Source organism: Mytilus californianus, unplaced genomic scaffold (assembly GCF_021869535.1).
Source record: "Mytilus californianus isolate M0D057914Y unplaced genomic scaffold, xbMytCali1.0.p SCAF_6, whole genome shotgun sequence".
In the NCBI taxonomy this organism is placed as follows: Eukaryota; Metazoa; Mollusca; class Bivalvia; order Mytilida; family Mytilidae; genus Mytilus; species Mytilus californianus.
The window spans coordinates 80,456,106-80,473,006 of NW_026262712.1; the positions used below are offsets into that span (position 1 = coordinate 80,456,106).

At 33.8% G+C, this 16,901-nt stretch overlaps 1 protein-coding gene across 1 annotated transcript in view; it reads left to right on the forward strand.

Annotated features, from left to right (window-relative positions):
* Window positions 1–293: 293 nt before the first annotated feature.
* The window catches only part of LOC127704195 (uncharacterized), a 112,680-nt gene continuing 96,072 nt past the window's right edge, over window positions 294–16,901 (forward strand). The window contains exons 1-2 of the mRNA XM_052208131.1: window positions 294–458; window positions 16,366–16,455. Of these exons, the coding sequence (XP_052064091.1) occupies window positions 394–458; window positions 16,366–16,455 (155 nt within the window). The 5' untranslated portion in view covers window positions 294–393. The remainder of the gene's footprint in view (window positions 459–16,365; window positions 16,456–16,901) is intronic.

Here is a 16,901-nt window from a genome sequence, read left to right on the forward strand (position 1 = left end):
ACACTACGATTATTTAAATCTTGAAAGCCTAATATCCCAATATCCTCTTTGAAAATTTGTAGAGTTTTCCTTTTTATCTGACACATTTTTTTTTTATAAATATTGAGGAACTATGTAGATGATCCTATGAACTCCTCACAACAAAGATTAAAATATGAAACAAATAAAACTTTAAACCTCTGCCATATTCCTTTAACGTCTCTTCATTTGTCGGTATTTAATATAATTGTGAATTATTAGTCACTGAAACGGGTACAGTCACGGGAATTTAATTAATGATCGAACAAGAACAATAAATACGTATATAATATGGAGATAAATAATTAGATGTAATATTCTGTTATGATTAAGGAATTGGAGGATCCACGAACTTATGAACTGAAATAAGTTAAAATGTACAAATTATGGACAATTTTTATTTTCATATCTAGTTTACAAATTTCTTCGTCACAAACAGGGTAAGTACAATCAGAGTTAGTTAGAAATATTCAAGACATATACTGATACACATCTCTAATTTATAGGACGGTTAAACCACTTAATGACTTATCAGGAAGAAACATTCGGGTGAATATGACATTCAAACCCATGCCAAGTCCTTAAATTCTTTGAAAATTTCTGTGTTACGAAAGCTCTTACTGAGGGATCGTAGCTACTAATAAAAGCAAGGATGTATATATAGATACCATATATAGTTCTGTACAACCTTTATCAGATGAAATAAAAGTCACTTTTTTTAATCTGCAATGTTCTTTTATCTAATCTCATTTTCTGTTTAACAGCTTGTATTCTACTAAAGGTTTTTCTAGATCTGCTGGTCATTGAAATTTCTTTTAATGACATATAGTAATGTTTTACGTTTGTCTTTTATCTTGAAAAATATTGTTCACCCCGGCTAAAGTTGAAGTAGTTTATTCAGTGAAATCAATGAAACTTTATCGAGTTTGTCTTCAGTTCATGCAACACAATGTCAAAAAAAGGAGACAACTATCCGCCATAGTTCAAATGACGTGGATGTAAGTAACTATAGATCACCGTACGGCCTTCTACAATGAGAAAAACCTATACCATTTGTCAGCTATAAAAGGCCACGGCATAAAGAGAAATGTTAAACAATTCAAAACAGAAAATTAACGGCCTAATTAATAACAATTAAATTTACTAAAAACAAATGTAACAGACATGAACCAACGACAACCACTGAATTACAGGCTCCTGCCTTGAGACAGACACGTAAAGGATCTGACGGGGTTAAACATGTTTGTGAGCACTCAAACGCTACCCTAACCTGCGACAATAGTGTAACAATACAACATAAGAACAAACTGTAAAAGTCAGCTGCAAATGATTTAGATTCAGTGTTTGTCGTTTGTTGCTGTATATTATTTTTGTTTTTCGTTTATTTCCTTGTACATGCTTGAATTGTTTTACGTATATACGTTAATTACAGTGAAGTGTGTAAAGATGTTAATATCAGTGACAATACACCTACCTCATGAAATGGACCCAGTTCCCATGTTATAACAGGAGACCTTAACATCGTTCGTGACCGAGAGTTGAAATCATTCCTCAGTAAAGGACCTTAATATCGTCCCCCGTCAATTATTAATTGGAATGAGTGTCGTAACATCATCCACGACTCACTCCGTACTTACTGCTCTAAATGGATAAAACGAGAAAAAGCTGACAAGAAATCATTAGATTCTTTTTTTAATTCGGTAATGAACATAGTTGATATACGTATTCTACATTTTAATGATCATTTTACTCCTAACAACAACCATAATAGCTCAATTTCCCGTATCAAACATAAGCTAAAAGAACTAGCCAAGGAATATATTTTTGTCCCGGCTGATAAGGCTGCTAACAATATCATTATTGTTTGACGTAAATTTTACATTGATGTTCTACAAAAAGGAAATCACGAATTCACCAACATTCCAACTGACTCCAATTTCGGAAAATGACATCTGTAACAAACTTAAACTTTTAGCTACCTCTTTACAAGCAGAACCAAATATAATGAAAGTTCCAACTATGTACTGGCTTCCGAAGCTGCATAAAACTCCTTACAAATATAGATTTATTTCGTCTTCAAGCCATTGTTCCACTACTAAACTATCTATTCTACTTACAAGTACACTTGGTACAATCAAAAACCTGGTAATGAATTGTTCAAATAAGGCCTTTGAAAATATTGGTAAAATTACTTTTGGAGTGTCAAAAATTCATTGGAAGTACTTGATAAATTACATGCTTATATTGGTGATTTCGAATCTGTTCAAAGTTTTGATTTGTCTACCCTATATACCACGTTGCCTCATAATCTTATTAAGAAAAAATTCACATACCTGATTAAATGGGCATTTAAAAAGTCGGAATGCGAATATAAATGTTCAAACTCTTTTAGGTCATTTTTTAGTAACAACAAACAAAAGAACTATGTCAATTGAACCTGCTTTGATACTATAACTGCCCTTGAATTTTTACTAGATAACATTTTTGTTCGCTATGGAGATTCCGTATATCGTCAGGTTATCGGAATTCCCATGGGGACTAACTGTGCACCACTTATTGCGGACCTGTTTCTGTTTTGTTATGAGTTACAATTTATGACTAAAATCAGCTAAGACTCATCGAAACAACATCTGATTCAAAAATTTAATAATACTTTTAGATATTTAGATGATATATTGGCTCTCAATAATGACGACTTCAGTATGTACACTAAAGATATTTATCCTGCCGAACTGACTTTAAATAAAGCTAATACTAACAATGAACACTGCCCTTTCCTGGATCTTGATATCTTTATTTTTAACGGGAAACTTAATACCAAAATTTATGATAAAAGAGATGATTTTTCATTTCCTATTGTTAATTATCCATTTTTAGATGGTGACTTTCCCTTGTCGCCATCTTATGGTGTTTATATATCTCAACTTGTTCGATTCGCTCGTGTATGTAACAACGTATTTGATTTCAACGAAAGAAATCTCTGTATTACTGAAAAATTATTACACCAGGGTTTTCGATATCACAAACTAGTCAAAATATTTACTAAATTTTATCATCGGTACAAGGACATCATTCGTAAATATAAATCAACATGCAGACATCTTATACGTTCAGGTATTTCACATCCAATATTTTATTGTAATATTATTTACAAAGCACAAACATGTCGGCATTCACCTCAAAAGCTAACCAAACCTTTAAACAGACTTATTCTGAAAGGATATAGTTACAATACTTTTGTCAAGTCATTAAGGATTGCATATTTTGGTAATAATATTGATTCACTCATAGGGTCTTTGCATCGGAATTGTTATGAGTTTCTTTTTTCTACATTGACTAGAGGTATAGGGGGAAGGTTGAGATCTCACAAAACATGTTTAACCCCGCCGCATTTTTGCGCCTGTCCCAAGTCAGGAGCCTCTGGCCTTTGTTAGTCATGTATGTTTTTTAATTTTAGTTCATTTATATGTTTTGGAGTTTATTGTGACGTTCATTTTCACTGAACTAGCACACAATTTTATTTAGGGGCCAGCTGAGGACCACCTCCGGGTGCGGGATTTTCTCGCTGCATTGAGGACCCATTGGTGGCCTTCGGCTGTTGCCTGCTCTTTGGACGGGTTGTTGTCTCTTTGACATATTCCCCATTTCCATTCTCAATTTTATACAGAGACCAACAATAACGAACAACATAAGGTCCAGATAGCCTGCGTTCGCCCAAGCACAAAATGTTGTGGGAGTAAAACTAGTTTTAGAAATATAAAAATGTTTTATTAACTTCTGAAACACTTTTATAATCGATTATTTAAGGTTTTATATATAGGTCTTTTCTTGGCATGTTTATATATATACATTAATAATACAGAATTCTGAATTATGATGGATTAGTTAAAAAAATCCTCTACTTTCATATGCTCATATGTTAATGAACTTCTTTGATTTTTGCATCTTCCGCAACCACAAACCCGTTAAGCACAGGAGCGGGTACACCCATTTTGTAAAGGTAGATCACCATGAAACGTTCACATATAGTTAAAAAAAAAAAATCGAAAAAGGGGGGTTCCAACCTCCGGACCCCCCCCCCCCCCCCCCCCCCCCCCGATCCGCCAATGGCAACATTTCCCGTGTCACCTATGCATTATTTAAACAATGGTTTTATGTTATAACCTGCTACATGCAGTCCAGCCACTGGCACACCCATTTCACAATGGGTTACCATCTGAAGCAAGAAAATAAGAGACTTTCATTACCTCTGTTACTCTTCATGTCATGTTCTGGAGGTTAATAGACCAGGCGCAGATCCAGCAATTTTGAAAGGGGGATGTTCCAACCCCCGAAACAATGAAACGTTCACATAATTAAAAAAAAAGTTTTTAATTTAAAAATACGAAAAAAGGGGGTTCCGGAACACCCCCTGGATTCGCCAATGAAACATACTCGAAATAAGCACCTATACTAAAATCCAATACCCCTTTAATGCAAAGTCAGTTAATAGGCTAGTTTGACGCACTCGCCGTATTAATTAGTGTTCTGGATAAGCTACATTTACAAAACTGTTTGCAATAACATGCATGGGTAAATCATTCAAACACTGACTTTTAAGTTAATGAATCTGTCAATCGGAGTAAAATTTAACGGCCCGAAATAGACTAAATTCAAATTTCTTTCTTATATAGACCAGGTAAACACATTTCTTCCAGTGACAAATTTAATATTCCAAGCCAAATATTCATTTGTTATCAAATATACCCGCGCCGCGTCACATAAGCTGATGCTTCACATTAACATCTATTGACATAGATTTTTTTTAAAGAATAGAGCCTATTAAGTCAAGTTATTTCAGACACAGAACGTCCATATATATCAACATTGCAAAAAAAAAAAAGAGATGTCAAAACAGCCGTTTATCAACTTTTGTAATTTCTTTTTCAGTGACCTATTCGTATTTTGACTTGATACAAGGACTTTTCAATTGCAAGTGGCGGGTTAGACCATGTTTTACGATGCATGCCCAAAACACACAAATTAGAATTGTTTTTTTTTTATCTTAGGGAGAGTACTGTGTAGTAGTTGTTTTTGGTTAAAATTACCCCTCCAAGTATCGATGGCGTAACCAAATGTGAACGGATTTTTTTTTGTGTGTGGTACCTTATCAATGACCTTGACAAGTCCAGCAAGATGATGTCTGTCCGGTCGCCATCCTCCAAGTTCCCTGCTATTTCATGTATAAATATAAGTAGCTGGGACTCAAATGATCTTTTATCGAGTCTGAACCAACGTTGCATGTCGCAGAGTATCTTGTTTTGATCAAAGTGATCCATGATACATAGCACTGTGGAATATAATTGTACTGAAAATGAAGTTTTATCATTTTTCTGCAAACATTTCAGGTTTTGGCAATGAAACCAGAAAAAGACAAGATAGTACAGCGATTCATATTGCAATACACAAGAGTGATAAGGTATCAATTTGATGACAGAAAACAAGACGCAATTAAGATTTCATTCCAACTCCATAACTATGAAAGATCTTCTGAAAGTGTTACTGCATCTCGAAAATTTGAGAAAAATGACACTTTTCCAGTTTTATCAATGCCAATTAGTGTTCTTATAAGAAAAAGAAAAAAGATAAAATGATCATTGATTGCTTCTATGCTAATCAGCTGTATAGTCGTCTAATTAATATAGTCGGGACTGACGCACCTCAGATAACCACATCTAATACATAGATATATCTAAAAAATACTGACATGAGTTTAGGTGATCTTTTCCCCCTTCGTTTTTGCAAGTGTAACAGGTGCGGGTCCAGGATTTTGACAAAAGGGGGCCCTTGCAAGCAAATTTTTGCAGTGTTACTTGTAAAAAAGTATATGCACTCATCATATATGTAGCTCCATAAGGGGCCGGACGGCCCCCTGCCCCTAGGCTAAATCCGCATCTGTGTAAGTATTTATTTATACTGGGAACAATCAAATATATGTTCCTGATTCATATACCGTTTACGGGACGACAATTTGATATTCTTTGGGGGTGATTTTTTGTGGATTGTCTATTCTTTTTCATCTATTGCTACGCATTGTTATTTTTTTTAATTTATTTTCGCTTTTGCACACAGTTGTTTCATGCATTTTGTTTTACACAATTATTTTCATCCTGTCTTATACAAACCTGAAGGTTATCTATTAACAGCTCTTATGAGACCTTATGAGACCAGGATATTCATTTTCAAAATCTTCCTCCATTACACTGTTACATCCAGTAGCACATCGATGTGTATAAAAATTGAGGTAGCTAAAATCAATTTTAACACCGCATATTTTTCGTTTCCTTCCCTCAACTGGAACATACTTTATTTTTTTGGCGCAAATTCTTAAACGAAAGTTGGTTCATAGTTACAGTCGATTTAACATTTTTAGCGTAGCCCCATACCAGCAACATCGTTTTGAACTATTCCAAATAATAGACCCGTAGCAAGTAAAAGGGGGAGGAGGGGTTCGTACGAACCCTCCTTTGAAAAAAAATAAGCACTATATAAGACTAAAGTCGACATTCTGTTAGAACTGTTAGAACTGTGACTATCAAAGTTCAGATTTTGTTTGTCCCGAGTCGATGTAACCCCCTTGAAAATTCCTGGCTGTTGGGCCTGATAATCATGATGTCTTGTTAGACTATGTTTTTGCTGTGATACCTTCCGTTCCAACATGATAAAAGGGTCTCAAAAGTTGTTTTCATTTTTGTCTTGCCGCAGAATGCGAGACATAGGGTTTTATTTGTATAAAGCTTTATATTTCAGAAGTTAGAAGACATAGACAGTGGGAAAGCCAGTGACATTGAAGAGTTCTTTCCGGTGGTCACGCGGGAAAGGGGACATAATTTAAAAATTTCGAGGCGGCGCTGTAATCAGCGTGTAAACAAAAACGTAGCATATGATTCAGACAATAAATTTATCAAAACGACTTATCATCCAACAGTATTTGCGGTTTAATCTTCATCAGAATAGATTTTGTCACACGACTGCCAAAAATGTATTAAAATAAGTGCTTCGTTATTGAAATATGATAAATCAAAAGACTACCTCCGTTCGTTTCCAAAAAACCGTGGGTAATACCCCCGTCTGAAAATAACTGACACAATTGCATCCTAAAGCTTTTCATTGGTTGAGATATAAATAAATGTGACCCAGAAACACATGGGCACATGACTATGTAAAGAATTCCCCGTCACTTCGAGTCTTGTTTACATAATAAATACCTCAACCGGAGGTCAAAATTCAACATTTTTTTAACGTTTTTGGCGTTATTTCATTGCAAAATGGAGCAAATGATGTCAATTTTACCAGTTTTTAACCACGAAATTGATTCAGACAATGAAGTGTGATGATGTTTCCTGGATTTTTAATATGTTTTACATAAAAATGTTGATAGGTTTAAAGGCTTTACTCCGTCATTTGTTGATTTTTTTCATGTTGCTCAGACTCCTTGTTTCAATAATTTTCTGCATCTATTTAATTATTTGTTTAATTATGCTGCAGTGTATAACAGATTGATGTAGTACATTGAAACTGGTTTATTCTATGAATGAATTTTTCCATATAAATGACTTCAGTTGTCAGTTGAATATAGCATTCATTAATTACACTATTCCTTCATTGAAAATGAAAAAAAAATATTTTAAATTGAATGTATCCAAGGGCTTTCCTGGATTAACCTTCAACAGGTATGCTCAATGCCTAGTACATACAAGTCTTAATACAAGTGAGAGCTATATGACCATTAAGAGCATTAAAAAAAGCTATATTGCTTCTGAGGTCTGCTTTGAAGATGGCATATGAATGTCTCACTCTGATTTTTGGTGATCCTGTTTTGTTGCGTTGATATTCATTTTTCGACCCACAACTTTTATTTCACACTAATCTTTTTCGAGGTCTATCATGATGGAAATTTTAGGTACTGTAAATTCAGAAAGGATAGCAAAGTTTTTATTACTGCAATAATGTGAGTGGGTGAGTATCTAAATAATAAATTGCATTCTGATACCTTTTAATCTGATTAAAATGCAAATCCTATGTCCAAGCTTATTACAAGAAAACAAAGCTTGGACACAGGATCTATACTTAAATCAGATACATATATACCATTCCTATATATGTGTGCTGATTTTTCTGCAAAAGCAATACTTTTTACACATTTTATTCCATTCTTCAAATTTGCAATAATAAAAGCACACAATAATTTGCAAATTCATGTGATTACATATAGGAAAAGGGCACCTAGGCATCTCATTCTAAATACTACACATGGAGCAGGATCTGCTTACTCTTCCAGAGCACCTGAGATCATCTGTATTTTGTGGGTTCAAGTTGCTCAGTTTTCATTTTTTCTAATTTGAATATTAGTTTAAACTTTTCATCAAATAGTCTGAAAACAGAGATATGTATCTGCTGAAAATGATTTATTTAGGTGCAGGGGTCACCACACTTCAAAATCTCCAAGGAAGCATATAACAGTGAAAAGTCATGTCATGAGAGGCCACTAGAGAGACATCAAGGATACTTCTGGGAGAAGTGAACGATTCTAAAACCACTCCGTTTAAGTCCTTCACACCTAATAAATCATTAAAGTAGACCTTTTACATCTTTGATATTTTTTTATGTCTCAAATACTACAGTACATACATGTATATGGCTAATGTGCTTGCTTTGCATCTATGAATGTTGTATTGTATTGCAGCAGCAGCATTGTCTCATGTACATCTACCCCATGTCATCAATATAAAATGATTATGGTGTTTCACTTTGTATATATAAAAATATAAAAATGTTAAGAAAAAAAAAGTTTATTTAAAGATAAATAAATACAAATGCATAAAAATAATGTTAAAATGAAACATATGTAAATAATATCTTAAATAATTATAAGTAAATAAGCTTCAATCAAATAAACAAAATTTAATACAACTTAAATACTTTGAAAGTTAAAAAAAAAAAAAAAAAAAATCCCATAATGTATACCGGTATACTTAAGTTTGTTTTTAGATATTTGTTATTATTTTTTTGAAATTGAAATTATTCTTATTTTAATCTTAAATAATCAAAAGTATGTATATAAGCTTCAATAAAAAAAAAACAAAAAAATTTAGACTTTTGATGTAAATAAATAATTTATTTTAATGACTTTATATGATATGTCTGATAGGAAAAGGTCATAATCATATACAGCAACATATGTTCAAAGAAATTTTTCTATTTATTTATTCATTTACTTCAGTATCTTAACATGTTAAAGTTAAATTCATCACTATAATAACATATCAATCTGTTTAATAGATATTAATATATATTTTATGATATTAAATGTAAGTAAACGTCATAATTACAAACAAAAAAATATCAGTATGAGAGCAAAAATATAAAGTAAATGCACAAGTAAGTCTGCATTCAGGTTGAGAATTCAAACTCTCCTTGTGCAAGTTATCTGAACTAGGATTGCTGTAATCAAAGGTCTATGGTTATCTATGACGGACGGACAGACAAACGGATGGACAACGGTATACCATAATACATTTGTACCTCTCATTAACGGGCGTATAAAAAGGAGGGTTCTTTTTCCAAATTGTCTTTGCCTAATGAATATTCTATTAAGAATTTCTTTTAAATATTTAGGAAATTTCCTTTTATCATTAAATGACATTTTATCAAAATAAATGTGAAAATTACTAAAAATATTCATTTCTAATGAAAATTAATCTTCAAAATGACAACAGATTATGGGTCTATTCTAAATTTAAAAAAAATGGAAAATTAATAAAAAAAAAAATCATAACTTCATATTACATTCCTTTAACTGTATCTGAACATGATTAATGAAAAAAAACACTGACTAGATTGTCAAAATCTTATGAAGAATATTTATATTTATATTTCAAGTAAAGACAGAAAATGGCGAAATGTTGACTTTCTTATCAGATAACGTATGTGTAACATCTGTGGTCAGTTTATTCATGTCAATAAATATGGTTTATTGGGAAGAGTGATATATAAATTACAAGGACTTCAAACTGTGAAGCTAATCAGTTGTGAAATTTGAGATTCCCTCAAATCTGAGGGAATTCTTCGGGGCTGTACTATAAAGTATATGAGCAATCAGGCATCCACCACCAATAAAACCTGGCCACAACACATACCTTGCTAATACTGTGGCGTTAAAAATCAACAATCAATCACATATAATTTGTGTGTTTTTTTAGCATGGAAGGAGGGGCAGAACTGATACTTCCCTCCTGATTAATATTTCATATACCTGAAATCTGTTCAAAATATTTTTCATGACCATATATGCATTATTTAACAAAAAAATGGTACTGTTGTTCACATAAACAAGGGTCTGGATGGGGTGTCCTCCATTTCTATATTATTAAATCTTTGTCTCTATTCTTTATACTTTTTGCCCATCATTCTCTTTTCTCTTCTCAATAAATTAGCACAACATTTTTCTCTATTCCTTATATTTTTAGTCAATTTTTCTCTATTCTTTAACTTTTAGCCATAGTACTCTATTCTGTTGTTATTTTTTTTGTCACACACTCATTGAACTAACCTGTTTACTATTCGAGAGAATCAAACAAATGATCACAAATGCTTTACACAACCGTAATAATTAAACTAAAATATAAATGCTATCATTGACAGGCCAAAATTAAAGTTTTATTTAAAATTGATGTCTCACGCTGGGAAAGGGGCGTTTATTTACATGTGGTCTGTGGAAATTTCAGCATCGAAAAAGGGGCAAATAAATAGCCATAATTTGGCATAAACCGATCTGATCAATAAAATTTTGTTATGATTATTGTTCATATCTTTCTACTAACCATTAAAATAATATTACTAGGATTTTGTGAGCACAGAAACCTACTATTCATGTGGATCTGTTGAAAAATGGCGTCGATTTATGTGCTTCCCTTTCGCAGCCTCAGTTGCAATTTGACACGGAGTGATGGGTAATTATGCAAATATTTAGGGACTCCCATCATCATAGATACTATTTTTGGTCATTTTATATTTAAATAGCCATTAGGATGCAAATGTGTCAGTTATTTTCAGAAGGGGAAAACACCCGCCATATTTTTATCTTCCAAAACAACAACGTCACTTGCCATTTTCAGATGTTTGTTTCTTGTAAAATAAAATCTCCTAAGTGGAAAAAAAAGCATGGTCACCTGTTAAACTTACCTATATAACTAATTGATGATGAAATGATGCAAGTTTAATTGTCTTTAATAATAAATTTCTTGAAAAATCAAACGTACACGATGTAAACAAATTACCTAGATGGTGCGATACTGTCGCCGTCTATTTAAAAATCGCGATTGTCGCCCTTGAATTCTTGTCCGTTACGTCATATGGAAGGAGGCGCAGAACTGACGTGTGGCTTTCCCACTGAGATGCTTCATACCTTGTATACCATGTATACAGATTCCTTATGCTTCAAAGTAACTGTCTGTCATATGTCCATTGTCCTTGGTCTCATTTTCGTATTTCAGTGACTGTTTGAAAAAAAGAATACAGTTTCTGGCAAGTGAAATACTCTTGCACTTAATATTATGAGTAATAGACTATATTTGGTTTATTGGTTTCTTGCAACGTCTACATGTCCATCAGGTAGGGTTCACCTGATATCTACCTAATTTCAGTGATCAGCGAATAAGGTTTAAGTTACATGAACCTGGCAAAGTCCATATCTCAGATACTAGATAACTAGAAGCATTAGGTCAACAATACACCTTATCGCTATTTGTCCGCCATTACTGGACATCACAAAAGTTCCCGTAAAATTTTGACGTCATAATAGAAAATATCTGACGCCACAATGGAAAAGTGATTGTTGTATGACGTCAAAAGTTCAAGCGGGACAGATTCTCGGGTCAAGCGGGAATAGCGATAAGGTGTATATATGGTGTATGGAATGATTGTAAGGTGTACATGTCCGACTGGTAGGGTTCATCTAACCTTGACCTCAATTTTATGGTTCATTGGACAATGCTTAGTTTTTGTGGTTTGGTCTATTTCTCAGGTTCTATAAGGAATATGGCCACTATATTTGGTGTATGGAATGATTGTAATGTGTACATGTCTGTCTGGCAGGTTTCATCTGACCTTGACCTGTTTTTCTTGGTTCATTGGACAATGTTTCGTTTTTGTGGTTTGGTCCATTTCTCAAGATTTTATATGTTACCAGGTTACAGGTCAAGTATATTTGGTGTATGGAATGATTGTAAGATGTAAATGTCTGTCGGGCAGGGTTCATATGACCTTAACCTTATTTGCATGGTTCATTGGTCAATGCTAAGAGTTTGTGGTTTGATGTGTTTCTGAGGTATTTTTAGTGATAGGACCACTCTATTTGGTGTATGAAATGATTGTAAGGTGAACATGTCTGTCTGCATGGCTCTGACATCTGACCGTGACCTCATCCTCATAGAACAATGATAATGTTAAGTTTATATGATACTTGTAGTGAAACCTTCATATTACAGACTTTCAACATGAATTCAATGAAAAGTTTAACAGTCAAGACAGTTAAGCCTGTGCACTCTTGTTACAAATTAAAATAGAACATGAGCTCCTTAGAGCTCTTTAACTGACTGCCAGGTATATTTAAAACCAAAACAGTATCAATAATTGAACAGATACATACAATGTATACAGCACATACAATCAGTACAAGCAGCACCTGCAGGTATTAGAAAAATGTGCTCTCAAAAAGTCCAGCCAAAAAAATGGCTTCAGTGTTACAGCGTCTTTGGAATGCGTCAAAAAAGGGAAAATAAATCATTATTTGGATTACACTTTTAACCAGTTTTCAAACATGCGCAACTTGACAGAATATTCAGCATATTGAATATGGGCAGTACAATGTATATGGAAGAAGTTCATGGGTGTATTCATGGCCCTAGCTAACGAGAACCATGGATTTTTAAAGCTCTACAGATGCTATAACTTATTGAAAAAAATAATGTTTTAAATATACCGGTATATATATATATATGGAAAAAAAAGAAAGAAAACCATTCAAAAACCCTACACTCTATATATTTAGAATAAAAAAAAAATAAAAAACACCATACAAAAAAGTCATATTTATAATATATGAATTTTTATGCTATAAATTACTATTCCAAATGTTCCATGCAATTATCATGATTATATTCAGGACTGGGATTAATATAACATAATTATATTATGCCCCTTTCAGTCATAAAATTGTACTCTGTACTCAAAGTACCAAAGTGAGTACACAATTTGTCCTTGATAAACCAGATCTAGCATTTTGACTGATTTCTGATTATATGACTGCGAGAAAGATCAATCTTGGACATAAGTTTTAGTCAGTTATCTTCCTTCTAGGATCAACCATTGAAGAACTGAAATTATTGTCGAAGGATTAGCAGTCAGCACACATGTAGGAACTTCAGCCCTTCTATTAACACTTATACAAATTTATTTTTAGGCAGTTAAGCTGCCTTATGCTAGCACCCTAGATTTGTGTTCTTCCTAACGAATGCTGAAAAAAGTGCCATTGTTGTAATCTAGCAGGCTAATATGTTATTTATAACTAATTGGACATTTTTTTCATTCTTTTAATTCTGGAATACAAAAAATATGATCAGAATAACCTTAAATGATCGTCGAACGACGCATAATATTTGAAGTTGCACATAGGAAATAGTGCTCAATAGAAATCCGTACGTAGTTTATCATCCCCTGTGCTTTTGGCTAAGATGGCAAAGAACAATTGTATGAAATATTTCATCGCCGAAAATCTGTAATTACAAGTCGTTTATATTTCCCAAATGGCAAAATGCGCAGGAATATTGTTCATGTACACCAAATCTCTATGATAGAGGGAATAAAGTTATATATAGTACACATGTAGTCTAAGTTGGCGGTAATTTTAACTTACACGAAACCGGCGTTAGTTCGTTTGATTCTGATGATATAAAGTCCGATTAAGCGAAAGTACTCTTAATCATGATATTCTTTTAGTTTATGAAGATTGTGATTATTTAATTGATTTCAATTAAATGTATGCACATTTAAATTCCTTTCTTTTATTAAATTATTTCGTTTATCACTGAACTTGTTGTTATTTTATGAATGAAAAACCGGAAATCGACGTAATCAATGTCGACCAATCAGGTCGATGTTTTAAGAAATGCGGAATAACTCGTCCCAGAGACAAGTCGGACCGAGTCCACTCAGACCGTCTAAGAAAACAACTCGGACCCCTTGTCAGATTAACTTAGGGTTTCATAAAATGTAAGACTAACATGTCTAGCGGAGCCATCAATCTTTCGTTTGTGCATTGGGAACTATTTAGGGGTATTTTGAGGGGCCTAAAGAAGGGAGGGGTTTACTATAGAACCCTATGGGATTTTATTTTCAAATGACTATTTATACTCGAAAACAGTAAGTGATAGACACGCGTGGTCTTCAGTAATGAGAACAGGACAATGAAACAAATCAAATAAAATATAGGGTGAGTCCCTGGGGGTCATCCCACCCCCCTTCAATTTGAAAATGTTCTTTTATCTTGTAAACGGTCGCGATCCCCACCCCTAAACCATATATATACTTGTATGGGACAATAAAACAAATCAAATGAAAATTTGGGGGAATCCCTGGCGTCACCCCACCCCCTTCTGTTTCAGAACTTGTAAACGGTCGATATCCCCACCCCTAAACCATATATTTTCATGTATGGGACAATATAACAAATTAAATGTAATATAGGGGGAGTCCCTGGGGTCACCCCACCTCCTCCTGTTTGAAAACTTGGAAACGGTCGAGATCCCCACCCCTAAACCATATATATTAATATATGGGACAATATAACAAATCAAATGAAATATAGGGGGAGTCCCTGGGGTCACCCCACCCCCTCCTGTTTGAGAACTTGGAAACGGTCGAGATCCCCACCCCTAAACCATATATATTAATGTATGGGACAATATAACAAATCAAATGAAATATAGGGGGAGTCCCTGGGGTCACCCCACCCCCTATTGTTCGAGAACTTGTAAACGGTTGAAATCTCCACTCCTAAACCATATATATTCATGTATGGGACAATATAACAAATCAAATGAAATATAGGGGGAGTCCCTGGGGTCAACCCACCCCCTCCTGTTTGAGAACTTGTAAACGGTCCCCACTCCTAAACCATATTTATTCCTGTTTGTCATTTCAAAATAATTTGAATGATATACAGGGTCAATCTCCTAGGGGTCACATTATGTGACATATGCATATCACTTTACTAGACCAAACCAATGTGTACTGGACTTTGCCCAATGTCAGGCGACCATGGGAATGACGAATTATGGGAGCTTTGTTTGGGAGACTTCGTAACAGCATCCTGTTACAATTATTTCTTGTTTATTATAAAATTTTATTGATGCAAAAAATGAGTCTAGGTAAATTGAATTTACTTTGATTATTTTTTGAATTATTTCTGGGCCTAAAATTTTCATTTATGGCTCATTTTAAAGAAAACATATAAATCTTTCAAGCAGTGTAAAGCCCAAGAATGTTTGACCAATTGTTTTATTTGACCGGAGAACCTGAGATCACCCCCAGTTTTTGGTGGGGTTCGTGTTGCTTAGTCTTCAGTTTTCTATGTTGTGTCATCTTTACTATTATTTGTCTGTTTGTCTTTTTATTTTTGGCCATGGCGTTGTCAGTTTGTTTTCGATCTATGAGTTTGACTGTCCCTCGGGTATCTTTCGTCCCTCTTTTATAATCACCTGTCATTTTATTCCAAACTTGGTATGGAGTGATATCACGGACTTGGGGTGAAGGTGGGGGTCATTTACATTTACTATGGTCAGGGCAGTCAGACCTCACCTTTGATCCCTGTAGTAGTAAACATTTGTCTGATTTGTGTCTCATAACTTTTGTACTGTAGAACCCAAACTCAGTGTTCCTTCCAGGGAAGCAAGTCCATTCATACAATTACGTCAACTTGTACCACTAAAAGTCAACTGGTACCAACGTTAACTACCAACTAGAACACCTGCAATCATTGCGAACCTGTACCACTGCAGACTCACCATTAAAAATATACATTGATATATGCGTTGCTTTAGAAAACCTTGATAAAATATCAATTAATTTGCCTTAATAATCAATTCATTAAATGAACATAAATGTACAATATACGAATGTTTAATGTTTGTTCTTTCAAATCTAAAAAAAAAATTTGAAGCAACACTGCCACAGTTTTCATAATTACGTTTGCCTTGGTTTTTGGTTAACTGCCTGCAGCGCTTACAGTGCTTTGATTTTATTTATCAGACCTGGATGGTGTAACATTACAACTTCTAGTTCAGTAAGCTATCAGGAAGATTGTGGGTCATGGAAAACAGATACTTGTACTAGATATAGGTAAGTGTTCGTTTATCTCAGGTTAGCGTCTACAGCTACATATTATATTGACTCTAACAGCCTTCCTGCCCTCAAAATGATAAAAAAAAAATTGCTATACTCAGATGAAATGTTTGAAAATTTAACCATTGGAAAAACTGGAACTTATGGATATGATGGGTTGATCTATTTCAGTATGTTTTGAATATTGATATAGGTGAAGCTTGACCTAAGGTTTGAATTAGGCAGGGAATCTTTGGGCCACATCCCCCTTAAGATATCAATGTTTTGCAAACAAAATACTATGAAATGATTTTTATAATTCAACAAGATGTGTGCACAAAAAGAACCTATTTGTTTTAAAACTAAAACCAAAGTTTTAGTTTATTTCATTGTAGTTAGGTTAACATGTCTTGAACCATGTTAGATTTTACATCTAAATTGCTTATCTATACTATCTAGAACAA